Consider the following 24,155-nt stretch of genomic DNA (forward strand, 5'->3'; position numbering starts at 1 on the left):
CAGAATAATTTGTATTCGGCAGCCTATTGAACAGCGGACGAAATTTAGTAATGGCAAATTCTTACTGTAGGTCAGGGAAAAATTCCAGACATTAAAACAATTAACAACTGATAAACTGTGCTATTTTAAGAACATGCACCATTATTTTAAAACTGGTCTCGTGTTTATAAAAAAAGTTTTAACTAAAACTATTAATAATAACTGGAGAAAACAAACTAAAAATAAACCTTGACAAATGAAAAAATAAATTACGGCTGTTTCCAAATACCTCCTTGAAAGACCCTTTTAACCTAAACGGTTATTGAAAAATCCATGTTAAAAGGTAAGCATTTTTTTACCTTACAAATAGTTGCAAGGATTACTACAGAAACAACGATCCAGCCTTTCGTGAAAGGACCACTTACGTTCTTAATGCATCATTGTGGTTTTAGTAAAAATGTAATGTTGTTTAGACATTTAACTGCTATCTACATAATTTAATGTTTCTCTTTTACCCTACGATGTTTAACTTGCAAGTGTAAAAATTTAAAATTGCCTGAAAATAAAGCAAGAAAAATTTTGTAAACAAATGTATGTAATAAAAGCTATTATTTTTTACACTAGGTTATGTAAGCGTCGAAAGAATAAGGATATCCTTTAACAGCTAGTTTCCCGCAGAATGCAGTCTTGAAACTCTTGGATCGTTTGTTAAGGGCTGCGTTTGTAACGGACACATCCTTGCTGTTCGGAAAGCACCTTAGAAAGCATGAGTTTCGATCCTGCGTCGTAAGGTCGATCTCTGCAGCGACTCTCGATTGGAATGGATCGACCGCGGAGGCTCACGGGGAGAGAAGGATATAACTTAACAGCTAGTTTCCCGCAGAATGCGGTCTTGAAACTCTTGGATCCTTTGCTAAGGGCTGCGTTTGTAACTGACACATCCTTGCTGTTCGGAAAGCACCTTAGAAAGCATGAGTTTCGATCCTGCGTCGTAAGGTCGATCTCTGCAGCGACTCTCGATTGGAATGGATCGACCGCGGAGGCTCACGGGGAGAGAAGGATATAACTTAACAGCTAGTTTCCCGCAGAATGCGGTCTTGAAACTCTTGGATCCTTTGCTAAGGGCTGCGTTTGTAACTGACACATCCTTGCTGTTCGGAAAGCACCTTAGAAAGCAGCAGGAGTTTCGATCCTGCGTCGTGAGGTCGATCGATCTGTGCAGCGACTCTCGATTGGGATCGATCGACCGCGGAGGCTGGCGGGGAGAGACTCACCGTTGGACCTCTGGCGGGCCTCCTCCAGCACGCACTGCTTGGTCTGCTTGACCACCAGGGTCTCGAAGCGCGCGTCGTCCACCAGCGACCTCCTGCGGGCGGGGTACCCGTTCTGCAACACCGAGCAAAAACAACCAAACATAAGTCACCATTAAAAAAAGTTGGTTGCCTGTAAAGTCGGTTTACGGACGATAGTTTAACGTGACAACGTCATAACAAAACATCGATGAAATGATTGCATACGTTTATGAATAAAATTGAATCATTTTTATCGAATTATCACTATTTTGTATGGATACAAAGGAGTGAAATGAAATCTACAATTTAATTGATAAATTTACTTTTATTTGCACTCATTAAATCAAAAATGTTTATTACTTTACGAACATATTATTTTAACTATAACTTTTATACATGTTTGCTATTTAACTTCTTACAATCTGTGTTATTCTGTTAAGGATAGGACGATGATAGGAAAAGTAGGAAACGAATGGGAGTGTTACAAGTTTAATGTGCCTCGAAAAAGTAAAATCGATGGTTGTTCCAATCGAGTGGAAGAGATATAGATGCGGCGCAAGCGTACAATGAGCGTAACGGGACACAGCGTAACGGGACAATGTGTGTTACGGGACACTTTTTCATGCGTGCAGCCGGCGTTTATCGATTTATTAGACGTTGTCACGTCAAAAAAATTAACACTTTCAGCACTCGCCAGAGACGTGTAACATCTAACCTCGGTAACGAGCAAATTCATGTGTACTTATTTTGCAAATACCCTTAAAATACGAAACTCGGACACAAAATTTTAACGTATAATTATTAAAATAATAACGGCGAGCGTATATGTTTGTGCTTTCAACTACATTTTTTCTGGACGTGAACATCACGTAGTTTCCACACCCGCGACTTTGACCATTAAATCATTCAATTTGCAGAGCGAAATTTTAAACTGTGTAATGAAAACAGCTCCAATAAAAGCGAAACAGACTTGGAAAAAATGCTAAACCTCAGCTTTGGACCTGATTTTCGACAAGGAATTTCACTAAAGTACTGTCCATCTTGTTAAAATTCATTAAACAGTTAAAGTTTCCCTTTTGCTTTATGAACATTGTTTCGCGCAGTCCGCCACAGATGGCAGCGCCGTGGTTACACACTCCCGACTTCCATTCTATTCACGAATCCTACCAAATGCCGTATAACGAGAGCTAAGATGTTACACATCTATATACAGGTGATTTTTCCCTAATATTTAAGCTCATTTTTAATTGATATAAAACCATTAGCAATAATTCCAATGTGTTACGAAGATACTTTGCAACTGATATGAGAGTACGATTGTTAAGTTTAGTTCATGCCGACACACGAAAGTTTTACGTAAAATTATTTGTGGTATCTTTGAATGTTACAAATGTGATCCATCAAGTCGGGAGAATAACTATAGTACATATTGATTGATGGAGACCGGAAAAAAAATTCGCGGAACATTTCGCGATAGGCTAGAATCCAAACGCTTTAGTCACCGGACCAAAATACACCCGGATGACTCTGAGCCAATGGAAAAACCCTCAACAAAAGAAGCATCGAGTCACAAGCACCCCGGTTGACAGGTGTCACGAGTTGGTACTTGGTAGCCAGTGAGAAGGTGTTATTTGCCCAATCACTAGAGACCTGTAAAATTTACGGATTCATTTCGCGGTAGAATAGAGTCCAAATACTTTTGACATTATTTTGCTTCGGTGATTGGGCCACAGTTTATCTGAAGGACTCTGGGCCAATGAAAAATCTTTAACAGAAGAATTATCGAATCACAATAATTCCAGTCTACAGGTGTTACGAGTCGGTAACCAATCAGCAGATGTAATTTGCACGAGTGCATAGAGGATCATGGAGCCTATCTTTTAGGGATTTGAAATCACGAATTTTACAGGTCTCTACCAATCACTAGGGACCGGAAAAATTCGCGGGTTGAATGACCTGTAGGATGAACTCCATATTTCTACGTACACTCGATAAAATGCCACCCACTCATTGGCTGCTGTATTGTGAGACGTTCCAGCGTAGCAGCCTGTGTGATTCGATAAAGCTTAGGTTGGGTGTTTCTCATTGGCCCAGAGTCATCCAGGTGAGTTGTGAACCAATAGCAGAGGCAGCACTGAGGTATAACGGTTTGTATTTTAGCCTATCGCGAAATGAATTCGCGAATTTTTCCGGTCTCTACCAATCACTTATAAGACCGCGGAGGGTATCCTAGAAGGGCAATGAAAACGCCTGTTGATAGGCTACTTGGACCAGTGGGAGACGGCGTGGTTGCAGAGCCGGCAGGTGCGCGCGAAGAGGATAGCCTACCCGGACGGGCGCGCCGCGGGGAGTTAGCGATGATGAAGCGGAGAGGGCGCGCCTGCACTGCCAGAAGAGAACCGACAGACCCTGATCCCGTCCCGAGGGCCGCTTCTCCAGATTACTGCTCGTGCATCGTCCTCCCCTCTCCTCCTCCATTGCCCCCAATCCTCGTTCACCCTCCTCAATCCCAACACAACCCACGTTACTCACATACCCCGAGTCAGACTCCACACTATTCCGCGTTCGTACATCTTACGGGACGTTTCACAACTGGAGTTGCAATCGTGCAATCCTGCACCAAAATGACAGTTGCTGGATTTTAATGTTCATTTGGTACGAATACTTTTACCTGTACATTTAACAAACCATGTCTGCAAATTGTGTACAAATATTACCGAAATAATGGTAGATTTCTTTTAAAAAGTAATATAAAGGCCAAAACAACAACTTTGAGAATTATTCGTTCGTCTGTTAGTTTGTCATAACATCATGTAAATTCTATCACAATGGTAGTAACATTTATGGCTTTTAAAATCTGATTTGAATCGTTCCCACAGAGTTTTATTAATATTTTTTAAATAGTTTTAAAAGTATTATTTTAATGACAAAATAAATTATTTAATTTCCCAGCACGTCACAATACTGAGTGGGGAAACTCGATGGAAGGAAAAGAGTTCATTCAAGCGCGCTATAATCCCGTCGGCACCCACGGAAACTTATCCCTTTGACTCTGATATCCAGATATTTATTTATTAATTTCTGTCTATGTGTTTACTCGGTCCCATTATTTGGCGGAAACTCGTTCACCTCCCCCGCGGACATGAAGGGCGGGGCTGGAGGGGTGTCGGCGTTCGCGAGACAAGCCAAGGCGACGCTCGCGCCCTGCTTCTTGCATCTGGCAGGTTGGCGCGTTCTCATTTCCTTGCCGAGACTCTCTCTCTCCCTCTCTCTCTCCCTCTCTCTCTCTCTCTCTCTCTCTCCGAGGTTCCTAGCCCTTGCCGTGCGAGCCCCGGGTCATGATGCAGACAGGTTCCCGTCTTCCGCCCGTGGAGCCGACATCGGCTTGCGGCGGTCGCCCGGCCGGGCGCGGCGGCGCTAAGGACGACACTGGCTCGCACATCACACGCCTCATGGCCTCTAAGCGCCTCTAAAGTCCGGGCGGTGACTATAACATCATACGGCGGAGAAACGAAGATGAAGGTGTGATGTTTTCAAAGACTCTGAGCCGGTTGTTTGATGCCTAGAAATTACTCTGAAAACACGCCTTTTAGCCATTTTAACTATGTTTAAAAACTTAATTCGGGAACAAAACTTCTTATCGGCCCTCAGCGAATTCCAAAAATGTTTTTGGTACTCATGTATCTTGAGTAGTTTTCAAATCGCGTGGTTTTTTTTTCCTTCTGATTCTCAGCACACCGTGTGTGTGCCCGGGCAGGCGGGGCCCTAAACAGCAAGAGTCCGAAACTTATTTTCATAATATGTTTGTAGGAAATGTATTATATAAGCCGTGAGAATAAAATATTTGAGAGAAAAAAAAATTCGTATTGAGACGCGGGAACAAGATCAAGCGTGGCTTCTCTCTCCAATCACTAGCGATTGTAGTTCCCGAGCTAAGGCTGTTGATATGTTCTCTCGCGGGCTCAACGGGACGATCGACGGCGTGTGTGACCTATCTCCTCCGTCGTCCCGGGGCGGATGCTGGGGCTATGGAAACAAAAGACAATCGCATCCCCGAGACCCGCCGCCCAGATAGCGCTTCGAGCGGGGAGGTTACTCTCCAGGCCCCGTCACACACGATTTATAGCCCCTCCGGGTTTCTCTCCTCAGGAAGGAAGAGCTTAGTCGAACCGGCGCAAACATGACGTGGGCTCGCATCTTCTTTCCTACTGCTACAGGCTGGGCGTTCACGGCGGGTATCTAGGGCCGTGTCCGGACAAACTGCTGTAGCTTTGTCTGTGTTTCGTGGTTGGCTTGGGGTTTATTCCTGGTGCGTGTCTACTGTCCAATGCAGAAGCAAGCGCGTCCTGAATGTCCAGGTCGAACATGACACTGGCTTCTCTTGCAGACGGCCGCCGGTTACAAAGGAACAATCGCTAGCGCAGGCATACCTTACTGCAGTCTAGTGAACAGTTTTATTTATTACCGATAAACCAGCTCCTAAGAATAACTAAGAGCGCTACAGCACGTGAACTGCATTGAAAATTAATTTAAAAGAAATGCAAGAAACTCACAAATAAAAAAATCAAACATTTTTACCTACTCAAGCGTGCATATCTGAACTATAAATACATACTTGATTATGGATTCATATACATATTTATAAATTTTTAAATATAAATGTATAAAATTTAATTTGGACGTATAAATTAGGCGTACTGGGGTCAGATAACTAACACGTAATTTTTAAAAAAAAATTACGTATCATTCTAGGTTAAAAAAAAGACATCTTCAGTCAGACGTTAATTGAATCGATATTTAGATGGAAACTAAGTATTGTATTCCAGGTTTAGTTTCAGAGTGTGGTTTTTTTTTACGGCACGGGACGTTAGTACGTCAAAGGGATTTTTTTAAAAAAAAATAAGGAGTTGGAGAAGGGTTAAAGAATATTTTTTTTTTATCACCGCGAAATAACGTGACATTTTCAAGTCCGTCCCCTCCCGCCGCCTCTACGATTTTTCCGATATCTCGTTGGAATTTCCAGCTCTTGGGCCGATTTGTTCGGCGGGCACCCGAGAGAGATAGTTCCTCTGTCGAGGAGGACCGAAGTGGGGGAAATGGCCGATCCTAACCTCACTCCCGCCTCCTCTCAGACTTCACGAGGGGGGGGGGGATGACTTCGGGATGGATGAGAAATCAAGCGTAGCGCCGCCGACTCCATCGGCGACAGAACTCGTCGCGCTACCCCCCCCCCCCCCCCTCCCTTTCCCATCGACCAAGCCATCCGCCTTGGTGCGACAATGAAGTGGCGACCAGCACTTTGCCAGTTCCCCGCGTCCAACCGAGAGCTGGGCGTATCTGAAGTGGAAAAGGAGGGGGGGGGGGGGCACTTCCGTAGCCACTTTGTGCACTTCTTTCTCCTTCCCCTCCCTGTCACCCCTCGGCGTCTTTGTGAAGCGTTCCCCTCCTCCCCTGCCCCCTATCACCCACGGCGCAACCCACCAGCCAATTACCGCGCGCCCGCCACGTCATGTGACCCACCTACCCCCCCCCCCCTCCTTCTTCCCACCGAGGGACGCAAGGAGGAATTAGCAGCGGGGGTAATTGCTTTACAAGGAAGTTAAACCTCTTTCAGACTTGCCCCTGCGGTGCTGTTGCAAGAGGCAGTACGTCAATACAAATAAATGAAATCCATTTTTTTTGTGCCCACGATTACACAATTATTACATAATAAATATTTTTCTTTCTTTTTGGTAAATAAGAAAGGCAAACAAAATCAAATTTTTTTTTTTCTGTCCGTACGAAAAATTTTAAACGCACAAATTATTAATGTTACTGACTTGAAATTCAAACAAATTCTATAAGGTAAGCACAGGATTAAATAGTCATTTTATTTTACTGTAAAAAAACAAACTGTTCCGATAATATGATGATAATCATAAACGTAAAATTGATTTCAGTTAAACATTTCAACGTGGAAATATAAATTCACTGCATTTTATTTAATATATATAACTCCTTTGCGAGTGTGCTCATAAACACATTATTTTAAAACATGTTGCGTCCATTTTTAATTTGATACAAAATAATATAATATTATATTAAGTAAAAAAACAAACAAAATAGTGTCGATCTTTTATATGTTAATATCAAAGCGAATTTTTTGGTCAACTCGAACGAAGTAGCGACCACTGATATTAATTAAATATAATTATAAAGTTTGTGCAAATAAATCTTAGGCAATGAAAGCCTAACCAGAGCTGCCTGCACATTAGGCAATAGAATTGTTAGGTACTAAAGATCCAAGTAAATTAAATTTGTTTGTTACTCATGACATTCGAATGTTATTTAAGTATATTATTCACAAAGCCAAATACATTTTTTTTTCCTTCAAATAACAGGAAGGAGGTGAAAATGGTATTCTGTAACACAGCTATGTTTGAGCTTACATGCGATTATAAACATTTTATCACTGTCTAGTAAATAAATTAAATTTCAGAGTTAAGTATATATTTTATAAACGTGCTTGTCAATACAACTTTAATTGGCTTATATACATATTTGATAAACGTCGATCTTGATATCCCTGTCGTCTAGACATCTATTTTTACGTGTACGTATAGCAGGTTGCATAACCGGTTTCATCACAGGCGGTATTGTTAAAAGTGCCCAGGACCGCTATGTTACAGAGGTTACTTTCTCAGCAGGACGTGAAAGCTCTGAAGACCACAAACGGGTTTTGCAAAAAGAAATATGCAACTTTGAATTCTATTACAGACTACGTTGACTAGTACCTTTCAAAAACAGTTACATAATATAATGAGGGAGCTGCGTAGTGGGGATAAAGTCGTTAGTTTATTTTTATGAAACAAATTTTTAAGCTCCTATTGTTTGAAATATCATTTCAAAACCTTTATTTTTGATCATTAAAACGCGAAATAGTGCTGAAAATTTTATTTTTTTAATTAAGAAATAATAATAGCAGGTCCAAAAAAATATTAAATTTATTTATTTTCATAACAAACAATAAAATTAATTTCAAATAAGCAGCTTTACTTTAAAGAATACTTTAAAAAAAAATTATTCGTTACTGTTTAAGTTTCAAAAACTTAACTTGCAAGTAACTCAATTACCGTCCTCACATGGCGAGGGTTGAATGCAATCAACACGTGCTTGGCTTCGCGTGAGAATAACCGATCGCGCTCCGCGATAATCGATTTTTCGACCGTTAAGTCATCAGTGGGTTGGCGAGAGGAGGGGGAGGGGGGAGGGGAGATAGAGGAAATCCCTGACATCGCTTTCCCGGGCAGAGCGTGTCGACATAAGTTCGTATCTCAAAGAAGTGACGTGACGTGGCGGGGTAAGGGGAAGGGGGGGAAGGGAGGGGGGGTCGATGGAAGTGGAGACTCGGACCAGCACCCCTGCCCCCCTCCCCCTCCCCCTGGCTTCACGGGAAGCGACTGACCAACTCCAGGAAGCCCCAACCCGGGCGCAAACATCCGCGAGGTGACTCCCTCCCGGGCAAATATTGCCCCGTCGAAAACCTCACGGGCTGGTTTCAGCGGGAGCCCTGAGCTGACCGTGACCAAAGACTGCGTGGACAGATTTTGTCCTTTCGCTGCGCATGACTCCGTCATTGGTTTACGGATCTGGCAGTATGATTGTCAAAAATTCCGTGTTTTTCCTATAAAAAAAAAACACTTAAACCTTAAGTATCAATTTTCATACAGTGCATTTTTACATTGACATGAAAATGCCAACATGACATCAGTTACTAACAAATTTTTTTTTGCAAACAAGCCGTTCAAGATTGTGTCGATAAAAGTACGTGCTTAGCATGCCACAGAAATGAAACAATAAAAATTAACACCCTTATTGCGCCATCGCTTCTCTCCATTTAGAAATATGGGTCATCGCAGAGGGAAGCTGGTAGTTTCTCAAGATTGATTTTTCCTCAAAAGTAAATTTCAAAATTATTTTTAAAAAATGTACTTTGCTTATCTTGCCGTCATTGTTTTAATCTTTCGTTGAATTACATATCATGAGGGTTTTATAACGCCAAGGTAACAGAAAAATTTGTGTGTGTACATATTTTTCCACATAATTAAATGCACCAAAATTCTACTTTGGAAAAACTTTCAAAATTTTATATCTGTAAACTATTAAAACTATTTTTAAAATTTAAAATTTATAAATAAAAATTTCTTGAAGAAAAAAACCGTGGAAAGATGTGTTCCAAAAGATTGCAAAAAATGTTTAAGGATAGGAACGTTTCATGCGAATTTCGTAAAAGGTACCTAAAGTATTGACGGGTTCTTGTTTGAAGTCACTTTTTACCGTGTTGCGACACCCAAAACATTTGCATAAATGTTGCCCCGACCACGCCCGACGGTGGGCTGCAAGTATGTTTCAGGATTGTCCGTCGTTAAAACCAGTTTCACACATTGAAAAAACACCTCCGCCTCACCCAATGTTTGCGGGCGCTGCGCAGACACGGGAATGAACCGTCAACCATCAGACGAAAAGCGTCTCCACGCGGTGTCCTGGTAGCAATGCAGGCGTGGTCGACCCCATGGCTGGGAACATCGCCCACGACATTCATCTCAAACCTAACATTCCCGCCACGCACCACGAGCCTGTCTGGAGAAAAATTCCCGGTTCTAGCAATTCCAGAGTTTTACTGAGTCCAAAAAAATTATGGGAGAAAGATTTTTTTTTTTTTTTTTTTCATTTTTTACGAGCTGAGGGCATGATCGACGAGGCCACACTCTCGCAGGATATCCGGTGATAAATATTCGCGGAATGTGGAGCTCTAACGTCATCCCTCCCCCTCAGTTGTTTTTACGGACCGGCGCGCGGGGACTCCTAAATGGAATATCCGTGTCGCCAGGTCGGGCGTGAGGCGGCTGGCAAGTGGCACCCCCGGGGGGTTGTTCAACACTCCGTCGACGGCGCGACGCCCCGTCTTAGACCCCGGTGTCCGCCTTCCTGGGATTTCGGCGAGACCGTCAACCTTCGAGTCCATAAATAAATCTCCGCGCAATTAATCATCGCAAAATTAATTCATTATTTTTTTTTCAGGAAGGGTTTCCGCACGTCTAGATGAACGAAACTGAACTTAAATGCAAGTAGGGTCAACGACATTAAAAATACTATAAAATCGTCTAAAATTATTTTTTTTTTAAAAGTCAAAACGCGAAGCTGCTGCTGGCGAACTCCGCACATCTTCGGTACTTACCGAGGGTCAATGAATCGTAGGATTCCCGTTTTTTTTTTATCGGACACATTTCGTCGCCCTGGGAGTAGGGTGGGGGGAGGGGGCGCACGTGGATAGATAATACCACCGCACGTCTTCGTTTGACGAGAGAAAATCCCGCTAAATTTTTTTCAAAAATATACTAGATTTCGCTAGTTAACAAGGTGATTCATCATGGCAACCAGAATCTGGCTTCCTGATGGGAGCGCGGCCTTGGGTGCAAGTTTTTTTTTTTTCGACGAGGTGGGCATACAGGTTGCAAGTCCTTCTCCGCCTCCACCCCCCCACCCCCCCTTCTCTATCGCGGCGCCAAGGTAGCCAAGCTGCGAGACGTATGTATACGAAACTTCCGCTGCTTCGCGACTGGTTTTGGCTACACGCCTCCCCCCCCCCCTCCCGCCAGCCTACGTCACGTGGGCCCGTTGAAGTCACGCGAGCCGCTCCCGCGAAATAAAAATCGCCCGGCTTCTGAAGTCAATCAGCTGTCCAGCCGGAAGCGTCAGACGAGGCGACATCATATTAGCGCGACGAAAAATGCGTAAACGAAAGAAGAAGAAAACGGAAACTCTCAGAGCGATTCAAATATAGAGTCAGCCAACGTAAGAATATTTGTAGGATTATCGTCAACCCCATAATTTTTTTTCCGTATGAGGGAAACATTACAGTAATTTCGGTGAGTCTTTGGTTTTTCTCGGGGTACTCCTACCAATGAACAATTGTCATCTCATCATCTCCCATCGTCTTTTATTACCCTGATATTCATCCGTTAATAACCACACGTGCATCTATTAAACGTCTTAAGGGGGAGATATAAGAGCTGAAATATGCCATATTGGTAGAGGTCAGTAGTCCCCTGGAATAAATCTGAACGATCCTTACACTGCTAAAAAAAAAAAAAAAAAATGAATGCCCGCTCTAGCGACTGTTTCCTTGTAATTGGCGGCCGTCTGCAAGAGAAGTCTTGCCCTATTTGGCCGAGCCGTTCAGGACGTGTTAGCTTCCGCACTGGATGGCTATTATCGGCGCGCTGACAAGTATACGTGTACATATACATTAGAGTAGAAATGGCCCTACATATTGATTTAATTTTCTATATGTCATAACCATTTTTTTCTAGTTTAGCTTTGAAAATTTGCCTCTTTTTTTTTCAAGCATACATAGATGACACATTAAGATATTTTCAAAGACCATAGCATAGTTTCTAGGAGTCATTACTACAAATTAATTAAATACTAAATGTTTGTGCCTTCACAGGAGAAACAATTTGCAGCATCCAGCCACAAGTATTCCACTAAATGTTATACTATGCCTTTAAAAATTCAAAATTTTAAAAACTCAAAGGTTGAAAACTTTTATGCCAAAATAAAATGTGGAAACATAGATGGCGTATTATTATTATTATTATTATTATTTTGCCCGCAGCGTTTGAAAAACTTCGCCGCGGGTCTGATCACCTTGGGCGAATTCTCCCCAAACGCTATCGTTACCGGACCGTTAATTACCTTGGCGGTGATTGGTCGAGCGCGTCGAGGCGGGTAGCCCGGCGGCCCGCGAACGGGGAAAACAAATGAACACGTAAAAACAAACAACGAGGTCGACGCGCTGGGTTTCGGCGCAACGAGGCCGGAAGAACCTTGGAAATACCGAAATCCTTTTTTTTTATTTTTCCTTCCCCTACCACCCCTCTCCAACTCCTTCAGCTCAGCTCCGTTTACCAACACATGTTCTCCTTACGGCTTCGCAAGGGAAACCACTAAAGTAATTGGCTGCAAGAACGAACGTGTTATTTTTTTTATTCTTTTCTTTGTCTGTTCCGTCGCGTCAACGCTAGCCTGCTTGGCGAGATATGTGTGTATTATTTTTTTATCCTCTGGAAGAGACGTCCTTCAAACCCGTCCTGTCCCCCCCCCCCTCCCCCTCCAACCAACCCATCCGTTCTTTCACGCGCACACAAAAACAACACACCTTTCCGCGCCTCGACAAACTTGCTTCCTTCTGGTATTGCGAGGCATTTACAGCTCATTGCGCGGTGGATCGCAAGGTAAATAAATAAATGATCGTGAACGAAACGGTCTTGACTAGAAACCTATAAAAACTCACGCTATTTTCCTGCTCGAGGCTAGACTCCGCGCACTTGTACACAAACAATTCAGTACAGTCTGTTCTTTGATTGCTACGAAATTTTACCTTCTCTCCAATATAGCAGATGGTTAGATCATAGGAATATCGGTTATTAACCATGTTTCTTTTTTTTTAAAGGGAGAGGGAAATGGTTTGTCAAACTGCGCCTAGAGACAGGAAAAATTCGCGGGTTCAGTGACCACAGTCTTCACGCTCGAACTGATGTCGTCTGTTCGTAATCGAGTCTATTTCATGTGTTCATCTGCTGTTGCAACACTTCGCCTTCTCCTCGGATAACAAATAATTCAGTCAGACGTTTTTTTAGGATTTTTTTTCATTGGATTCTAATCCTTCAGGGAGTGACAAAAATTCTATAAAGTGTAAATTAGTTGCAATCCAGACTGACGTCAAATTTATAACGTGGATTTCGCACGTGTCTACGTGCAAAAACTTCATCGGAGTTCAACGGAACGCAAAAAAAAAAAAAAAAAAAAAGCTCAATTGGCCATGACCGGGGTGCAGGCGTTGGTGTAGCAAGACGAAGAACAGAAAGAAAAAGAAAACAACCGGGAGGTAGATAAGGTGAGCTCGATGCTTGCTCAAGCGGCGAACCCCGCGAGCGAGCGCGTGTGACGGGCGGGCCCAGTGCAGCGTGACGGCGCTGCGCCCAAGGCCGCCGCTCCGTCTCTCTCCATGTCTCTCCACGTCTCTCCACGTCTCTCCACGTCTCTCCATGTCCAGCGAGGAACGGGACAGTCTCCTCGTCTCCCTCCCTCGTGCCCCTCGATGCAGTCCAGCCGCCAAGATGCATCCCGCTTGTTGGCACCGGCTCTTGGCCGGGTGCATCCCAGGGTATCTGATCAAAAATTTTTTTTTCTACTGTGTCCGAATTAAAATACACGTATACGTGCTTGAACGTACAGTTGTTTACTTTCCCTTGGACTGAAATAGTGCAATATTACGTGACTGCTACAAAATTGTATTTATTAGCTAGCCAAACACATAATTATTTTTTAATAAATAAAATTCATCCCAACAAAAATAAATCATCAGAAATTTTTACAATTTTACACTTAATAACAAGCTCGTGAAAATATGACAATATACTTCATTTTCTACGTTTTTACGTGAGTTGCGAACGGTGGGTATATGTGCCTTTAACTGTTGAAACTTATTTATAAATTTGTTACAAATATTTGTTTGTGTATTTAGTTTCTTTGATTCTTACAAGATATGAAGAGAAGATTATTCAACGAATGATGTAATAACTTAAGTGTTTAATCAAATGTAATTTATATTACACTTCAAAATAAAGATGCATCCTCAACTGAAAATACGCTAAGATGTACCCACATTCGTTTACTTTATATTCCTTAATAATTATCTTCCAGTTCGGGCAGCCCTCGAGATATTTCTTTCCGGGGACAAGTACATACAAGCATAGGCAGTATACTTCTTGTGGCTTCGGACACAGCCTAAACTTATTGTCAAGACGAAATGCGTTAAGATGTTAAACGGCTTGTCATAGCATGACATCAGTTGGAACAGGCGTGTGACAGGCTACTTATGGGTTGCTTTTTGTAAATTTTGGTTGACGGAAGAATGACTGTCAGAAGAAAATTCCAAACTGTACGGAGTATCTGGAATAGGTACACTATGTAGGTATAGACCTGCAAAATTCGCATTATTTGTGACATTCTAGATTGAAAATGTTTTTGTACACGAATGACTCTTGTTAGATCACGATTTATCCCTTGATGGACTAGAAGCCAGTGAAAAACACCATTAACAACGTATGACCTACTAATAATGCGCGACCGGATAGAATGTGAAATGTAGTAGAAGCCAAATGAACACATGACAACTTAATTATGGCGCGAACCAAAGTTCCCACTGACAAAGGGAAAAATTATCGCATTAACTGTTTGAAGAATTTAAACAAGATAGGAAGTAATTCCTTTTCGAAAATTAGGTTCCCAAAGCCAGGGTTTATTTTTTTTAAGTCTTTTTCGCTTTTATCGGAGTCGTTCCATAACAGTTAAAAAATTTCTTTATGCTAATCGAATGGTTCTATTGTCGACATAGCGAACGTGCTGCTCTCTGTGCGTGATGGTGGCAAGCCACTTTTACGATTCCGACAGTGAACTCTAGCGGTGGGAGTGGAAAATACGCGTGATTCGCGTCCAGAAACGTACTCGAAAACACAAATTTTTGCGTACATCCATCACGCCAGGCATTGTTTTTAATTTCGTATTGCCAGTGAATTTGCAACACGAGAACACATGGATTTTGAACGTTGCCGAAGTTCACATCTCTGGCGAATAATAAAAGACTCGTGACGCTTTTTTTTAATTTGTCAGCGAACGTTCGCGATCCACACATATCCCTAGGGCCATGCATATTTCGCGAAAAGATTCCCAGACCATCTGAAAGTTAAAACACTGTAGCATCGTATGTGTTTCGTGACTGGGTGAGTTTCTTTCAAGCACATGTCGATTGTGACAACACCAATCACATGAAGTCAGTGCGGAATCAAACGCGTCCTGAGTGGCTCGGTAAAACAAGGTGACGACCTCTCTCGCAGACGGCCGCCAATCACAAGGAAGAAACCGCTGGTGCGGGTATACCTTGTTGCAGTCTAATAGACGTTCGGGTTTTTTTTTTTCGCGAAAATCGCCTGCTCATACATATCCACCGTCAGAGTCCGCGCACTGGGGCTGCCGGGACATCGAGAACACGCCGCGCTGTTCGGAATGGAAGTACGACGGGAGAGGGGGGCGTGACGTCACCAGCGCAGGTGGCAGTGCTGGGTGGCGCCATGTGGCGCAACCATCCGTCAAGGCGCGCGCCCATCGCGGGCCAACAGGCGCGCGGTAAAAGGGGAAGCACCGTGAAGAGGGAGGGGGAAATGTCAGGAGCGAGGAGGGACACGTGACGTGACGCAACACTAGCCCCATTCGACGCGCAGCCGAGAAATGTTTTCGCGTACGGTGGTGATGGCTTTGGGGGGGGGGGGGAGGAGAGGAATATAGAGACATGCAAAATTCGCGGATTCATTTCGCGATAGGCTAGCATCAAAACAACTATACCTTCGTACCGCTTCGGCGATTGGCCCACATTTTATCCGGGGAACTGTGAGCCAATGGGAAACACTAAATCAAGAAAGTGCCGAATTACGGACAGCCTAGTTGAGACGTCTCACACGTCAGTAGCCAATGAACAGGTGTCATTTCTGCGAGTATTTAAAGGACTGTGGAGTCTATCCTAAAGGTCAATGAATCCGCGAATTTTGCAGGTCTCTAGGAATAAATTATCTTGTGACGGCTGCAAACTAAGGCGGGTGTCGCACTACATGCATGATATCTTCCCTTTTTCAATGACCTCTAGGATGGACTCAGCGATCCTATACGTGCTTCGGCCAATGAACACCTGCTCGTTGGCTACTGACTCGTGACACCTGTTGACATGGATGCCTGTGATTGGCTCACAGTCCAAGTCAATTTTGGTCCGATCACTAAAGCAACATGAATGTGAACGAGTTTGGATTCTAGCCTATCGCGAAATGAATCTCTAGGAATGCGGCCAACACGCTACGGCTTAGAAAGGTTGCGATATACTAATGTAGCGTCATTTAGATTTAATAAGTAAGTACTTATGAGTAGCATATGAAATGTAAGTCCAAATTTGATCTGAATTAAATGCCTGAGGTAGCTAACATATTAATTTGGTTAAGAATTAATATTATGTCGGTCAAAATAGCTTCAAAATTAACTCATTATTTTTGTATAAATTTTTAAATATATAAAAATGGTTATTGTAAATCATCCTTAGAAGATAGACATATGCTGCCGCGAACTTTTCTATAGATCTTTTTGAGACCTACAAATCTGCAGTACATTAATTTGATGTATCACAGTATCAGTCATGCATAAGTCAGCGTAAGATATGTAAACGCCCTAAAAGCGTCTGTTTACGACTTGATTACAAACATCGAGACTGCTCCACTATCTTAAAATTAAATATGAATGCATTACACACGTAAACCGTTCGGAAGAAATCTTCTGACTGATGGTGAAAACCGCCTCAAAATCCACTGTGTAGTTTAGAAGTAAGCGAACAGACAGAAGCTGATAGCGACTTTTTTTTTTTTTTTTACGCTATTTAATAAAGATATCACACCGCAGGGCCAACTAATGAATCCCGGGGTGCATCATGCCGCAATTTTTGTTTTCGGTAGCCCAGAGCATCGTGTTGAAGAGAAGGGGGGGGGGGGGGGGGGGGGGGGGGTTTGCCCGAAACAGCGAGGCGCACACGATGTCTGACAGCCTGATTGCCCGGCACTAATGAAGTGTCGTCACAACATTTTAGCGAGTGCCTCTTCTAGGACCGGGGGGATGGGTTGCGGTCGTTAATTAGCTATCGACGTTCGCTTGGCAGGCGATAAGCAAGTCAAGCATCGAACCCTTTCAGTCTCTTTCCGCAGTTCCTCGTGACGAGGTACTCTTGTGGAACAAAAGTAGGGGCTTTCATTAAATTAGTTCACAGAGACGCGCGGCATTCGCGTCACTATTTGGCGACAGTCTAGATTGCAAATGTTGGTACGCTTGGAGGACCCTAGATGTTGGATCACGAGTATTTTAAAACTCCCAAAGGACAAGAAATGAAACTCCTAAAAAAAAACACCAGACCGAATCATGTACCACCCGGAGAAGAAGGTAAATGTGTAGGTGACCTCTAGGATTGACTCCACAATACTATACGTACTTGGACAAATAATACCTGCTACTAACTCATGAACCCTGGTATCAGAGAGTTGAGGTATTATTTTCATTGGCTCAGGATCCTTTTGGGTGAATTTTGGTCCAATAACTAAAGCAGCTTGAATGTGAACAAGTTTGGATTCTAGCCTATCGCGAAATGAACACGCGATTTTTACGGTCTCTACGTAATAAATATTTCACACTTTCATACCACGCTCGATTACGGTTGACCTTTCAAAGCGAATCTTTCAATAGACTAGCTTAGATACTGAGAAAAGTATATATATTTTTTTGACGTTTGGCTAAGATTCTCATTTTCATTTTCCACGTTAAAATCTTACAATTATTATTATTATTTAGTAGACGACTGCGTGGGAAGAGAAAAAGGCTTCGACACTCGCGTGTACTTGAATGAGGCGCAACCGGTTTGAAAGTCATGCTCGTGAAAACACTGTTCCCTTGAAAACCTTCCGCGGTTGTAACAGAAATAGAAAGTTAGATCCCTCATGAATTCTCTTTCCAATATCGGGTTTTAAAATACCATACATTTTCTGGAGAAGGAAAAAAATAAAAATAAAAATACCTCATTAAATCTTGTCAAAATATAGGGGTAGGAAAAGTACACATATTTCCTTATTCTCATTCACCCAGAGTACTCCATGCTAACTGTGAGCCAATAACAAAAGAAGCATAAAGGTATACGCACTTGTATTTTAGCATATTACGAAATGAATTCGCGAATTTTTTCGGTCCCTATGCATTGGGATTGGAAAATTTCGCGGTTTCAACGATCTCTAGGATAGACTCCAAGATTCTTTACATTCTTGGGTAAATAACACCTGCTCATTGGCTGCTAACCCACGACGCCTGTTAACCGGGTGTACTTGTGATTCGATATTTTCTGTTGTCGAGGATTATTTATTGGCTCTGAGTCACTGGGGTAAATTTTGGTCCAAACACTAAGACAGCATAAATGTGAACGAGTTTGCAGTTTTGCCTATCGCGAAATGAATCCGCGAAATTGTTTTGGACCATAATGATTAGAAATACCGCGAAAAAAAATTTTTTGTACCACGTTAGAATCCATGAACATGTGCGTAATCAAGTCGATGTGAAGTGTTCATTGGCTGCTGCCATTTTTCACCTTCTCTCCGGGTCGCACATGGTTCTATAAGAATTTTTTTTGTCACTTGTTTCGAGTCCTTCAGGATGTGGCAAATAAATTGTCCTCCATCGACAGCAGGTGCCATGCGCAAGGATACACCCACAAAATTAAAGAATTTGAAAGCAAACAGCGAGGAAAGTGGGTCACAACCCTCTCCCCCTCTAGCAAATTAAATCTCCGTTCTCTCTTATTCATGGCTACAAAGAATTTGCAATCTAAAACTGTCGCCATGCAAAATTTGCACATTTCTAGGGGTAGGCATTTTTTCGCGAATAAATCCGAACGCCTGTTAGACTGCAACAAGGTATACTTGCAGCACCGCTTTCTCTTCCCCGTGATTGGCGGCAGTCTGCGAGAGGAGTCGTTGCCTTGTTTGACCGAACCACTCAGGACGCGTTTGCTTCCGCACTGAACTACTTTTATTGGTGTTTTTGTAACAAGCGACACGTACCTGAAAGATTCACACACTGTCACAATACACAGACGATGTTACAGTGTTTGAACTTATAACTATTCTAGAAATCTTTTCGCGATATACGCATGGCGCTACATATTTCTAGTAACTACAACTTTCGTTGATTGAAAGTATGTCTGCTGAAAGTTACAATTCCAGTATCATTTACCCTCCTACGCGGAAGAGGTGGTGCTCGGAATTGAAACAGAAGCTGGGACTTTGCTGTGTAGCTGGGTAACGTGTATCAGAGTGAGAGGTGAGTCTTCTCCGACTAAGCGACAGGGCCGAGACGTACGTAATGTTCGTCAAGAGAGCTGACGGCCGAGTAACGGACATTAATTACAGGAGAAAGTTAACTTTATGAGAAATCTGGTCGGCCAAGACAAGAGCTTATTTTAAGGTTAAGAGCTAAAGTCATCAAACAGTCAGTTTAATTTTTGTCTAGAAAACCTCATGAAAGACAACAGTTGTTATAACTTTTTGGCGTAGAAAAACATCTTCTATTGTAGATAATTATTTAGGATACTGCATGTGGTAGAAACCATTAGACTACATAGATAAGATAATTAAATAAAATTGTATAGTATCAATTTAGACTATTTTTTACAAAGGAAAATAGCGGTCATGACGGAAAAAAAGGAAAATATCGTTAGAAAATTATTTCATGTAATGAGCCCACCGTTTTTCAAGACCGTGGAATTTATACACGAGTAAATAACGGGAGTCTGTTTCAACCCTGGCATCTTGAATGCACTGCACACACACACACACACACATATGCACACACACGCTTCATGTGTTTTTAACTGGATATGTAAAGTTTAAAGACAATTTGTTTTATCATTAAAATATGCTAAAAATAACTGACTTAACACTGAGATATTTGTTGCTTCGAGCTGTGTGACGGTGCTTTGAAATCGTATAGAAAACAGCACATTGGCTAATGTAAAGCTGACTGACTATTTTTGCAGGATAACTACAAAGTTGTGACATTACCAATGAAACCTTTAAGTGTAAATTTGAATGGGCAGTAATAGTCACGGATCTTGTTAAAGTATAAAAAATTCTCAAAATAAAAATTTTCTCCAACGAGTTCACTAGGCGCATCGAGAAAAACTCTATGGTTTTATGAACCAGGAACAGTAATCTCATGCATATGGTACCATGAAACTGTTACCGCAGAACTTGGATTGTTATACACAGGGGCATGTATTTTATGGCGATTAAGATTTCGAGACTGAGAGTTGAAACACTGTAGCATCGTGTGTGTTTTGTGTTTGGGGCGAGTTACTTTCAGGTACATGTTTATTGCTGAAACCCGAATCACAGCCATTCAGCGCGGAAACAAACGCGTCTTGAATTACAAGGCCTAATAAGGCAATGGCCCCTCTTGCAGACGACCGCCAATTTGCAAGTAATAAACAGTGGGCATACCAAATTTCAATTTAATGGGCGTTCAAAATTCTCTCGAAATGTGCCTGTCTAACACATTTATCGTTAAAAAATAATGACTAAATCTATACAATCTTAAATAATGCAATATAAAAATATTATAATAAAATTATTAACATTAAATTGGGCGTTAAAGAAAGTTCATAGCCCGGGCAGTCTTCGCCACATGCTCAAGTTGATAGTCAAACGCTTATATAAACCGTGGTTTTAAAATGTCCCGTGTGCGAGTTATTGTTATGTTTCTCATACTGAAGTTTGGTTGACTGCTACAGCTAGTAAAAACCGTTACAGAACTCCTCTGCTATCCTTCCTTCTGCTCATTTATAGAGACCGGAAAAATTCGCGAATTCATTTCGCGATAGGCTAAAATACAAATAGTTATACCTCAGTGCTGCCTCTGCTATTGGCTCACAACTCACCTGGATGACGCTGGGCTAATGAGAAACACCCAACCAAAGCTTTATCGAATCACAGGCTGCTACGTTGGGACGTCTCACACGACAGCAGCCAAAGAGTGGGTGACATTTGAGCGAGTGTACGTAGAACTATGGAGTTCATCCTGCAGGTCATTGAACCCGCGAATTTTTCCGGTCCCTACTCATTTATTTGAGCGCGCGCAGAGTTGCATCGTGCGACAAAGGCTTCCCGTGTTGCGACGGCGTCGTGAATTTCTTTTCTCTATCCCCCCCCCCCCCCCCCCCCTTTTCCTTTGCGCAGTGTGTACAAACAAAAACAAATGCCGGACGAAAAAAAAAGGAGAAGCACAACGAAGGTCACGATTCCATGCGATAAGAGAGGTTCCCTATCCTTTTGTTTTCACTCACCCTCGCGTGCGCTAATGCGTCTCTTCGTCTGTTCGCCGGGGCATCGGCTTCCCGCAGTGCCTAAGCGAGGCCACTTCCGAAGTTTGGAAAAAAACTTACGGCCAGGGACCGGATAAATCCACGTTTTTTTTTTTCGGTGGACCTACAGGATAGACTCCATTATGCTATACACGCACTCGGGCAAGCAACACCTGCTCGTTGGCTACTGACTGCATCGCAGCTCCTGAATAACCGGACGTGCTCGGTGGTTTGATACCGCTTTCGTTGAGGGTTTTCCATTGGCTCAGGGTCCTTCTGGTGGATTTCGGCCCAATCACTGAAGCAGCATGGATGTGAACGAGTTTGGGTTCTAGCCTATACCGCGAAATGAATCCGCGTATTTTTCCGGTATCTACTTACGAACGGAGGATTAGTGGCATGAAATATATTTAGAGTTGAAAAGGTGGTCGAAAAGTTTAAAAAAAAAAACTCCCTTAAAGGTTTTTTTTAACGTGTTTCTGACTACTTGAAAATTCATTTGTGTTATTATATAATTTTTAATTTTAATTAAAAATATTTTATAAGCCCACAGTAGGTTTAAACATGTAAAATAATGAATTTTACAAATACAAATAAACCGACTTCAAAGTTCAGGTACGGACTAGAGTGGATTAGGTTTTTTTTTTCTTTTCTTTTAAGTTCTTAGAGGTTTATGGCAAATATTTGGCGGGATTGTGGGGGGGGAGGGGGGGGGGGGAGAGGGCCGCCACTGGCGCAAGGCCGACTCGTGCGTCGGCGGACGAATCGCCAATCTCCGCGGATGACGCCCGGACGGAGAAACTAGGACAGGAGACGCGCGAATCCGGCGGGACTGGAAGATCCCCGCGCGGGAAGAAGTGGCTCGCATTCGGAACAGGTTCCGCGCCAAGGCCGGAGTATGGGGTCAGTCGCTTTTGCAGAGAGAGAGAGAGAGAGAGAGAGACGGAGATAGAGAGAAACAGCTGGGCGAAACGGTCACTTTCTTCCACGTTGATGACGCCTGCGATTACGTAAACGTGTCTTCTGACGCGACGCAGCGCTTGCCAAGAGGCCCGTTCGTCCTAGTAGGTTCTTCTGCGGCGAGAGCGGCGTCACGTGGGGTGGGGGGTGGAAGCGCTCACCCTTATTTCCCCCTCTTTTTTCCATAACCCTCCAGAACTAACGAAATATTGGAGATATATATCTGTAGAGACCGGAAAAATTAGCAAGTTCATTTCGCGATAGGTTAAAATTCAAATACTTAAACGTTTACGATCCTTCTACCGTTGGCGCACGGTTCGCCTGGAAGACTCTGGGCCAATGAGAGAGACTCTCAGCCAAAGAAGTGTCTAATCACGGGTAACCCAGTCTAGACAACTCTCGAGTCAGCAGCCAATAAGCAGGGGATGTTTGCTCAAGTGTGTAGAGGACTGTAGAGTCTATCCTAGAGGTCATTGAAACCGCGAATTTTTCCGGTCCCTATATATCTGCACCTCGGAGGCATAATACACTATGTCACAAAAACAACATTTTTCAAGAGATGCAGTTTAAAGAATTTTAATTAGTAACTCACTTACATACTCAACTATTTTATACCCGAAACATGTGGATATTTGACATATCGTAGGATCATAGTGTTGTATGCCAATAGAAAGACCGTCAAAAGGTGGTCAAGTTTATGGTTAAATGTGCATTTTTTTCAAAAGTGGATGAAGTGTCTTATACCTCCGCTGTACCGATATTAAATAAAAAAAGACTCGGCTAGACGTCAGAAAGGCGTATAAATAACCTAATGGGGTGTTAATTTTCACATTTTTCCTTTCCTCATTTAACTGGGAAGTATTCTTATACGTACCACCCATAAATAGAGACAGGAAAAATTAGCGGGTTGATTTCGTGATAGACTAGAATCCAAACAATTTTTCCGCTGTTTACTGGAACAAACAGTGTAGGTGAGGACAAGAGTTGAAACTGGTTTCATGGCGGGTGCAGAATTTAAGGATTTCAGACACCACAACTCAATTAGGCTGCAATTGCAGACACAGGGTCTATCGAATAAGTGATGGGAGGAAAATCATGTCCCATTATCCCCGCATAAACCCCCATCTGTAAAAACAAACTGTAGCGATAAAAACAAATACGCATGATAATATCTTCGAGAATGAACTATTAGGGACAGGTGTGTTTCGCAAAAAAACTATATCTGAACGCCTATTAGACTGCAACAATGTATACCTGCTCCAGCGGTTTCTTCCTTGTGATTGGCGGCCGTCTGCGAGAGAAGTCGTTGCCTTGTTTGACCGAGCCACTAAGGACGCGTTTGCTTCCGGGCTGACTTACTTTGATTGGTGTTGTAACAATCGACACGTACCTTTAAAAAAAAACTCACCTAATAACGAACCACAGACGAAGCTACAGTATTTTAACTTTCAGCTAGTCTGGGAATCTTTTCGAGAAATATGCATGCCCCTATGAATTATAAAAAAGAGAATGGAAAAATTCACGTTTTCAATTATCTTTAGGATGGACTCCAAGATCCTGTAATTGGGGGAAAAACGCCTGCTCATTGGCTGCTAACTCAATGACACCTGTTTTCCGGGATGCTTGTGATTAGATACTACTTTTAATTTTTTTTTTTTTTCATTGGCTCAGAGTCCTTCGAGGAAAATTTTTATCGAATCACTGAAGCAACATGGTTGTGAGCAAGTTTGGATTCTAGCCTATCCCGAAGTTTTTTCCGCAAATATAAAGATGTTAGAAAGGAGTTAAAATAGCCTTTCATTGAGAGGCGGTTTTTTATCAAATTGTTGGGGGGTTTCTCGCTAAACGGGGATATGTATATTCCATGCCACCCAATTTCCTCCTTCATTCGCCCT

General features: G+C 42.5%; 1 protein-coding gene across 1 annotated transcript in view; it reads right to left on the bottom strand.

The window, feature by feature from the left end:
- The window catches only part of LOC134534028 (tyrosine 3-monooxygenase), a 51,666-nt gene that overhangs the window by 21,457 nt on the left and 6,054 nt on the right, over positions 1 to 24,155 (bottom strand). Inside the window, exon 2 of the mRNA XM_063371971.1 lies at positions 1,254 to 1,365. Coding sequence (XP_063228041.1) covers positions 1,254 to 1,365 — 112 coding nt within the window. The remainder of the gene's footprint in view (positions 1 to 1,253; positions 1,366 to 24,155) is intronic.

This window comes from Bacillus rossius, chromosome 7, assembly GCF_032445375.1.
Source record: "Bacillus rossius redtenbacheri isolate Brsri chromosome 7, Brsri_v3, whole genome shotgun sequence".
Lineage (NCBI taxonomy): Eukaryota > Metazoa > Arthropoda > Insecta > Phasmatodea > Bacillidae > Bacillus > Bacillus rossius.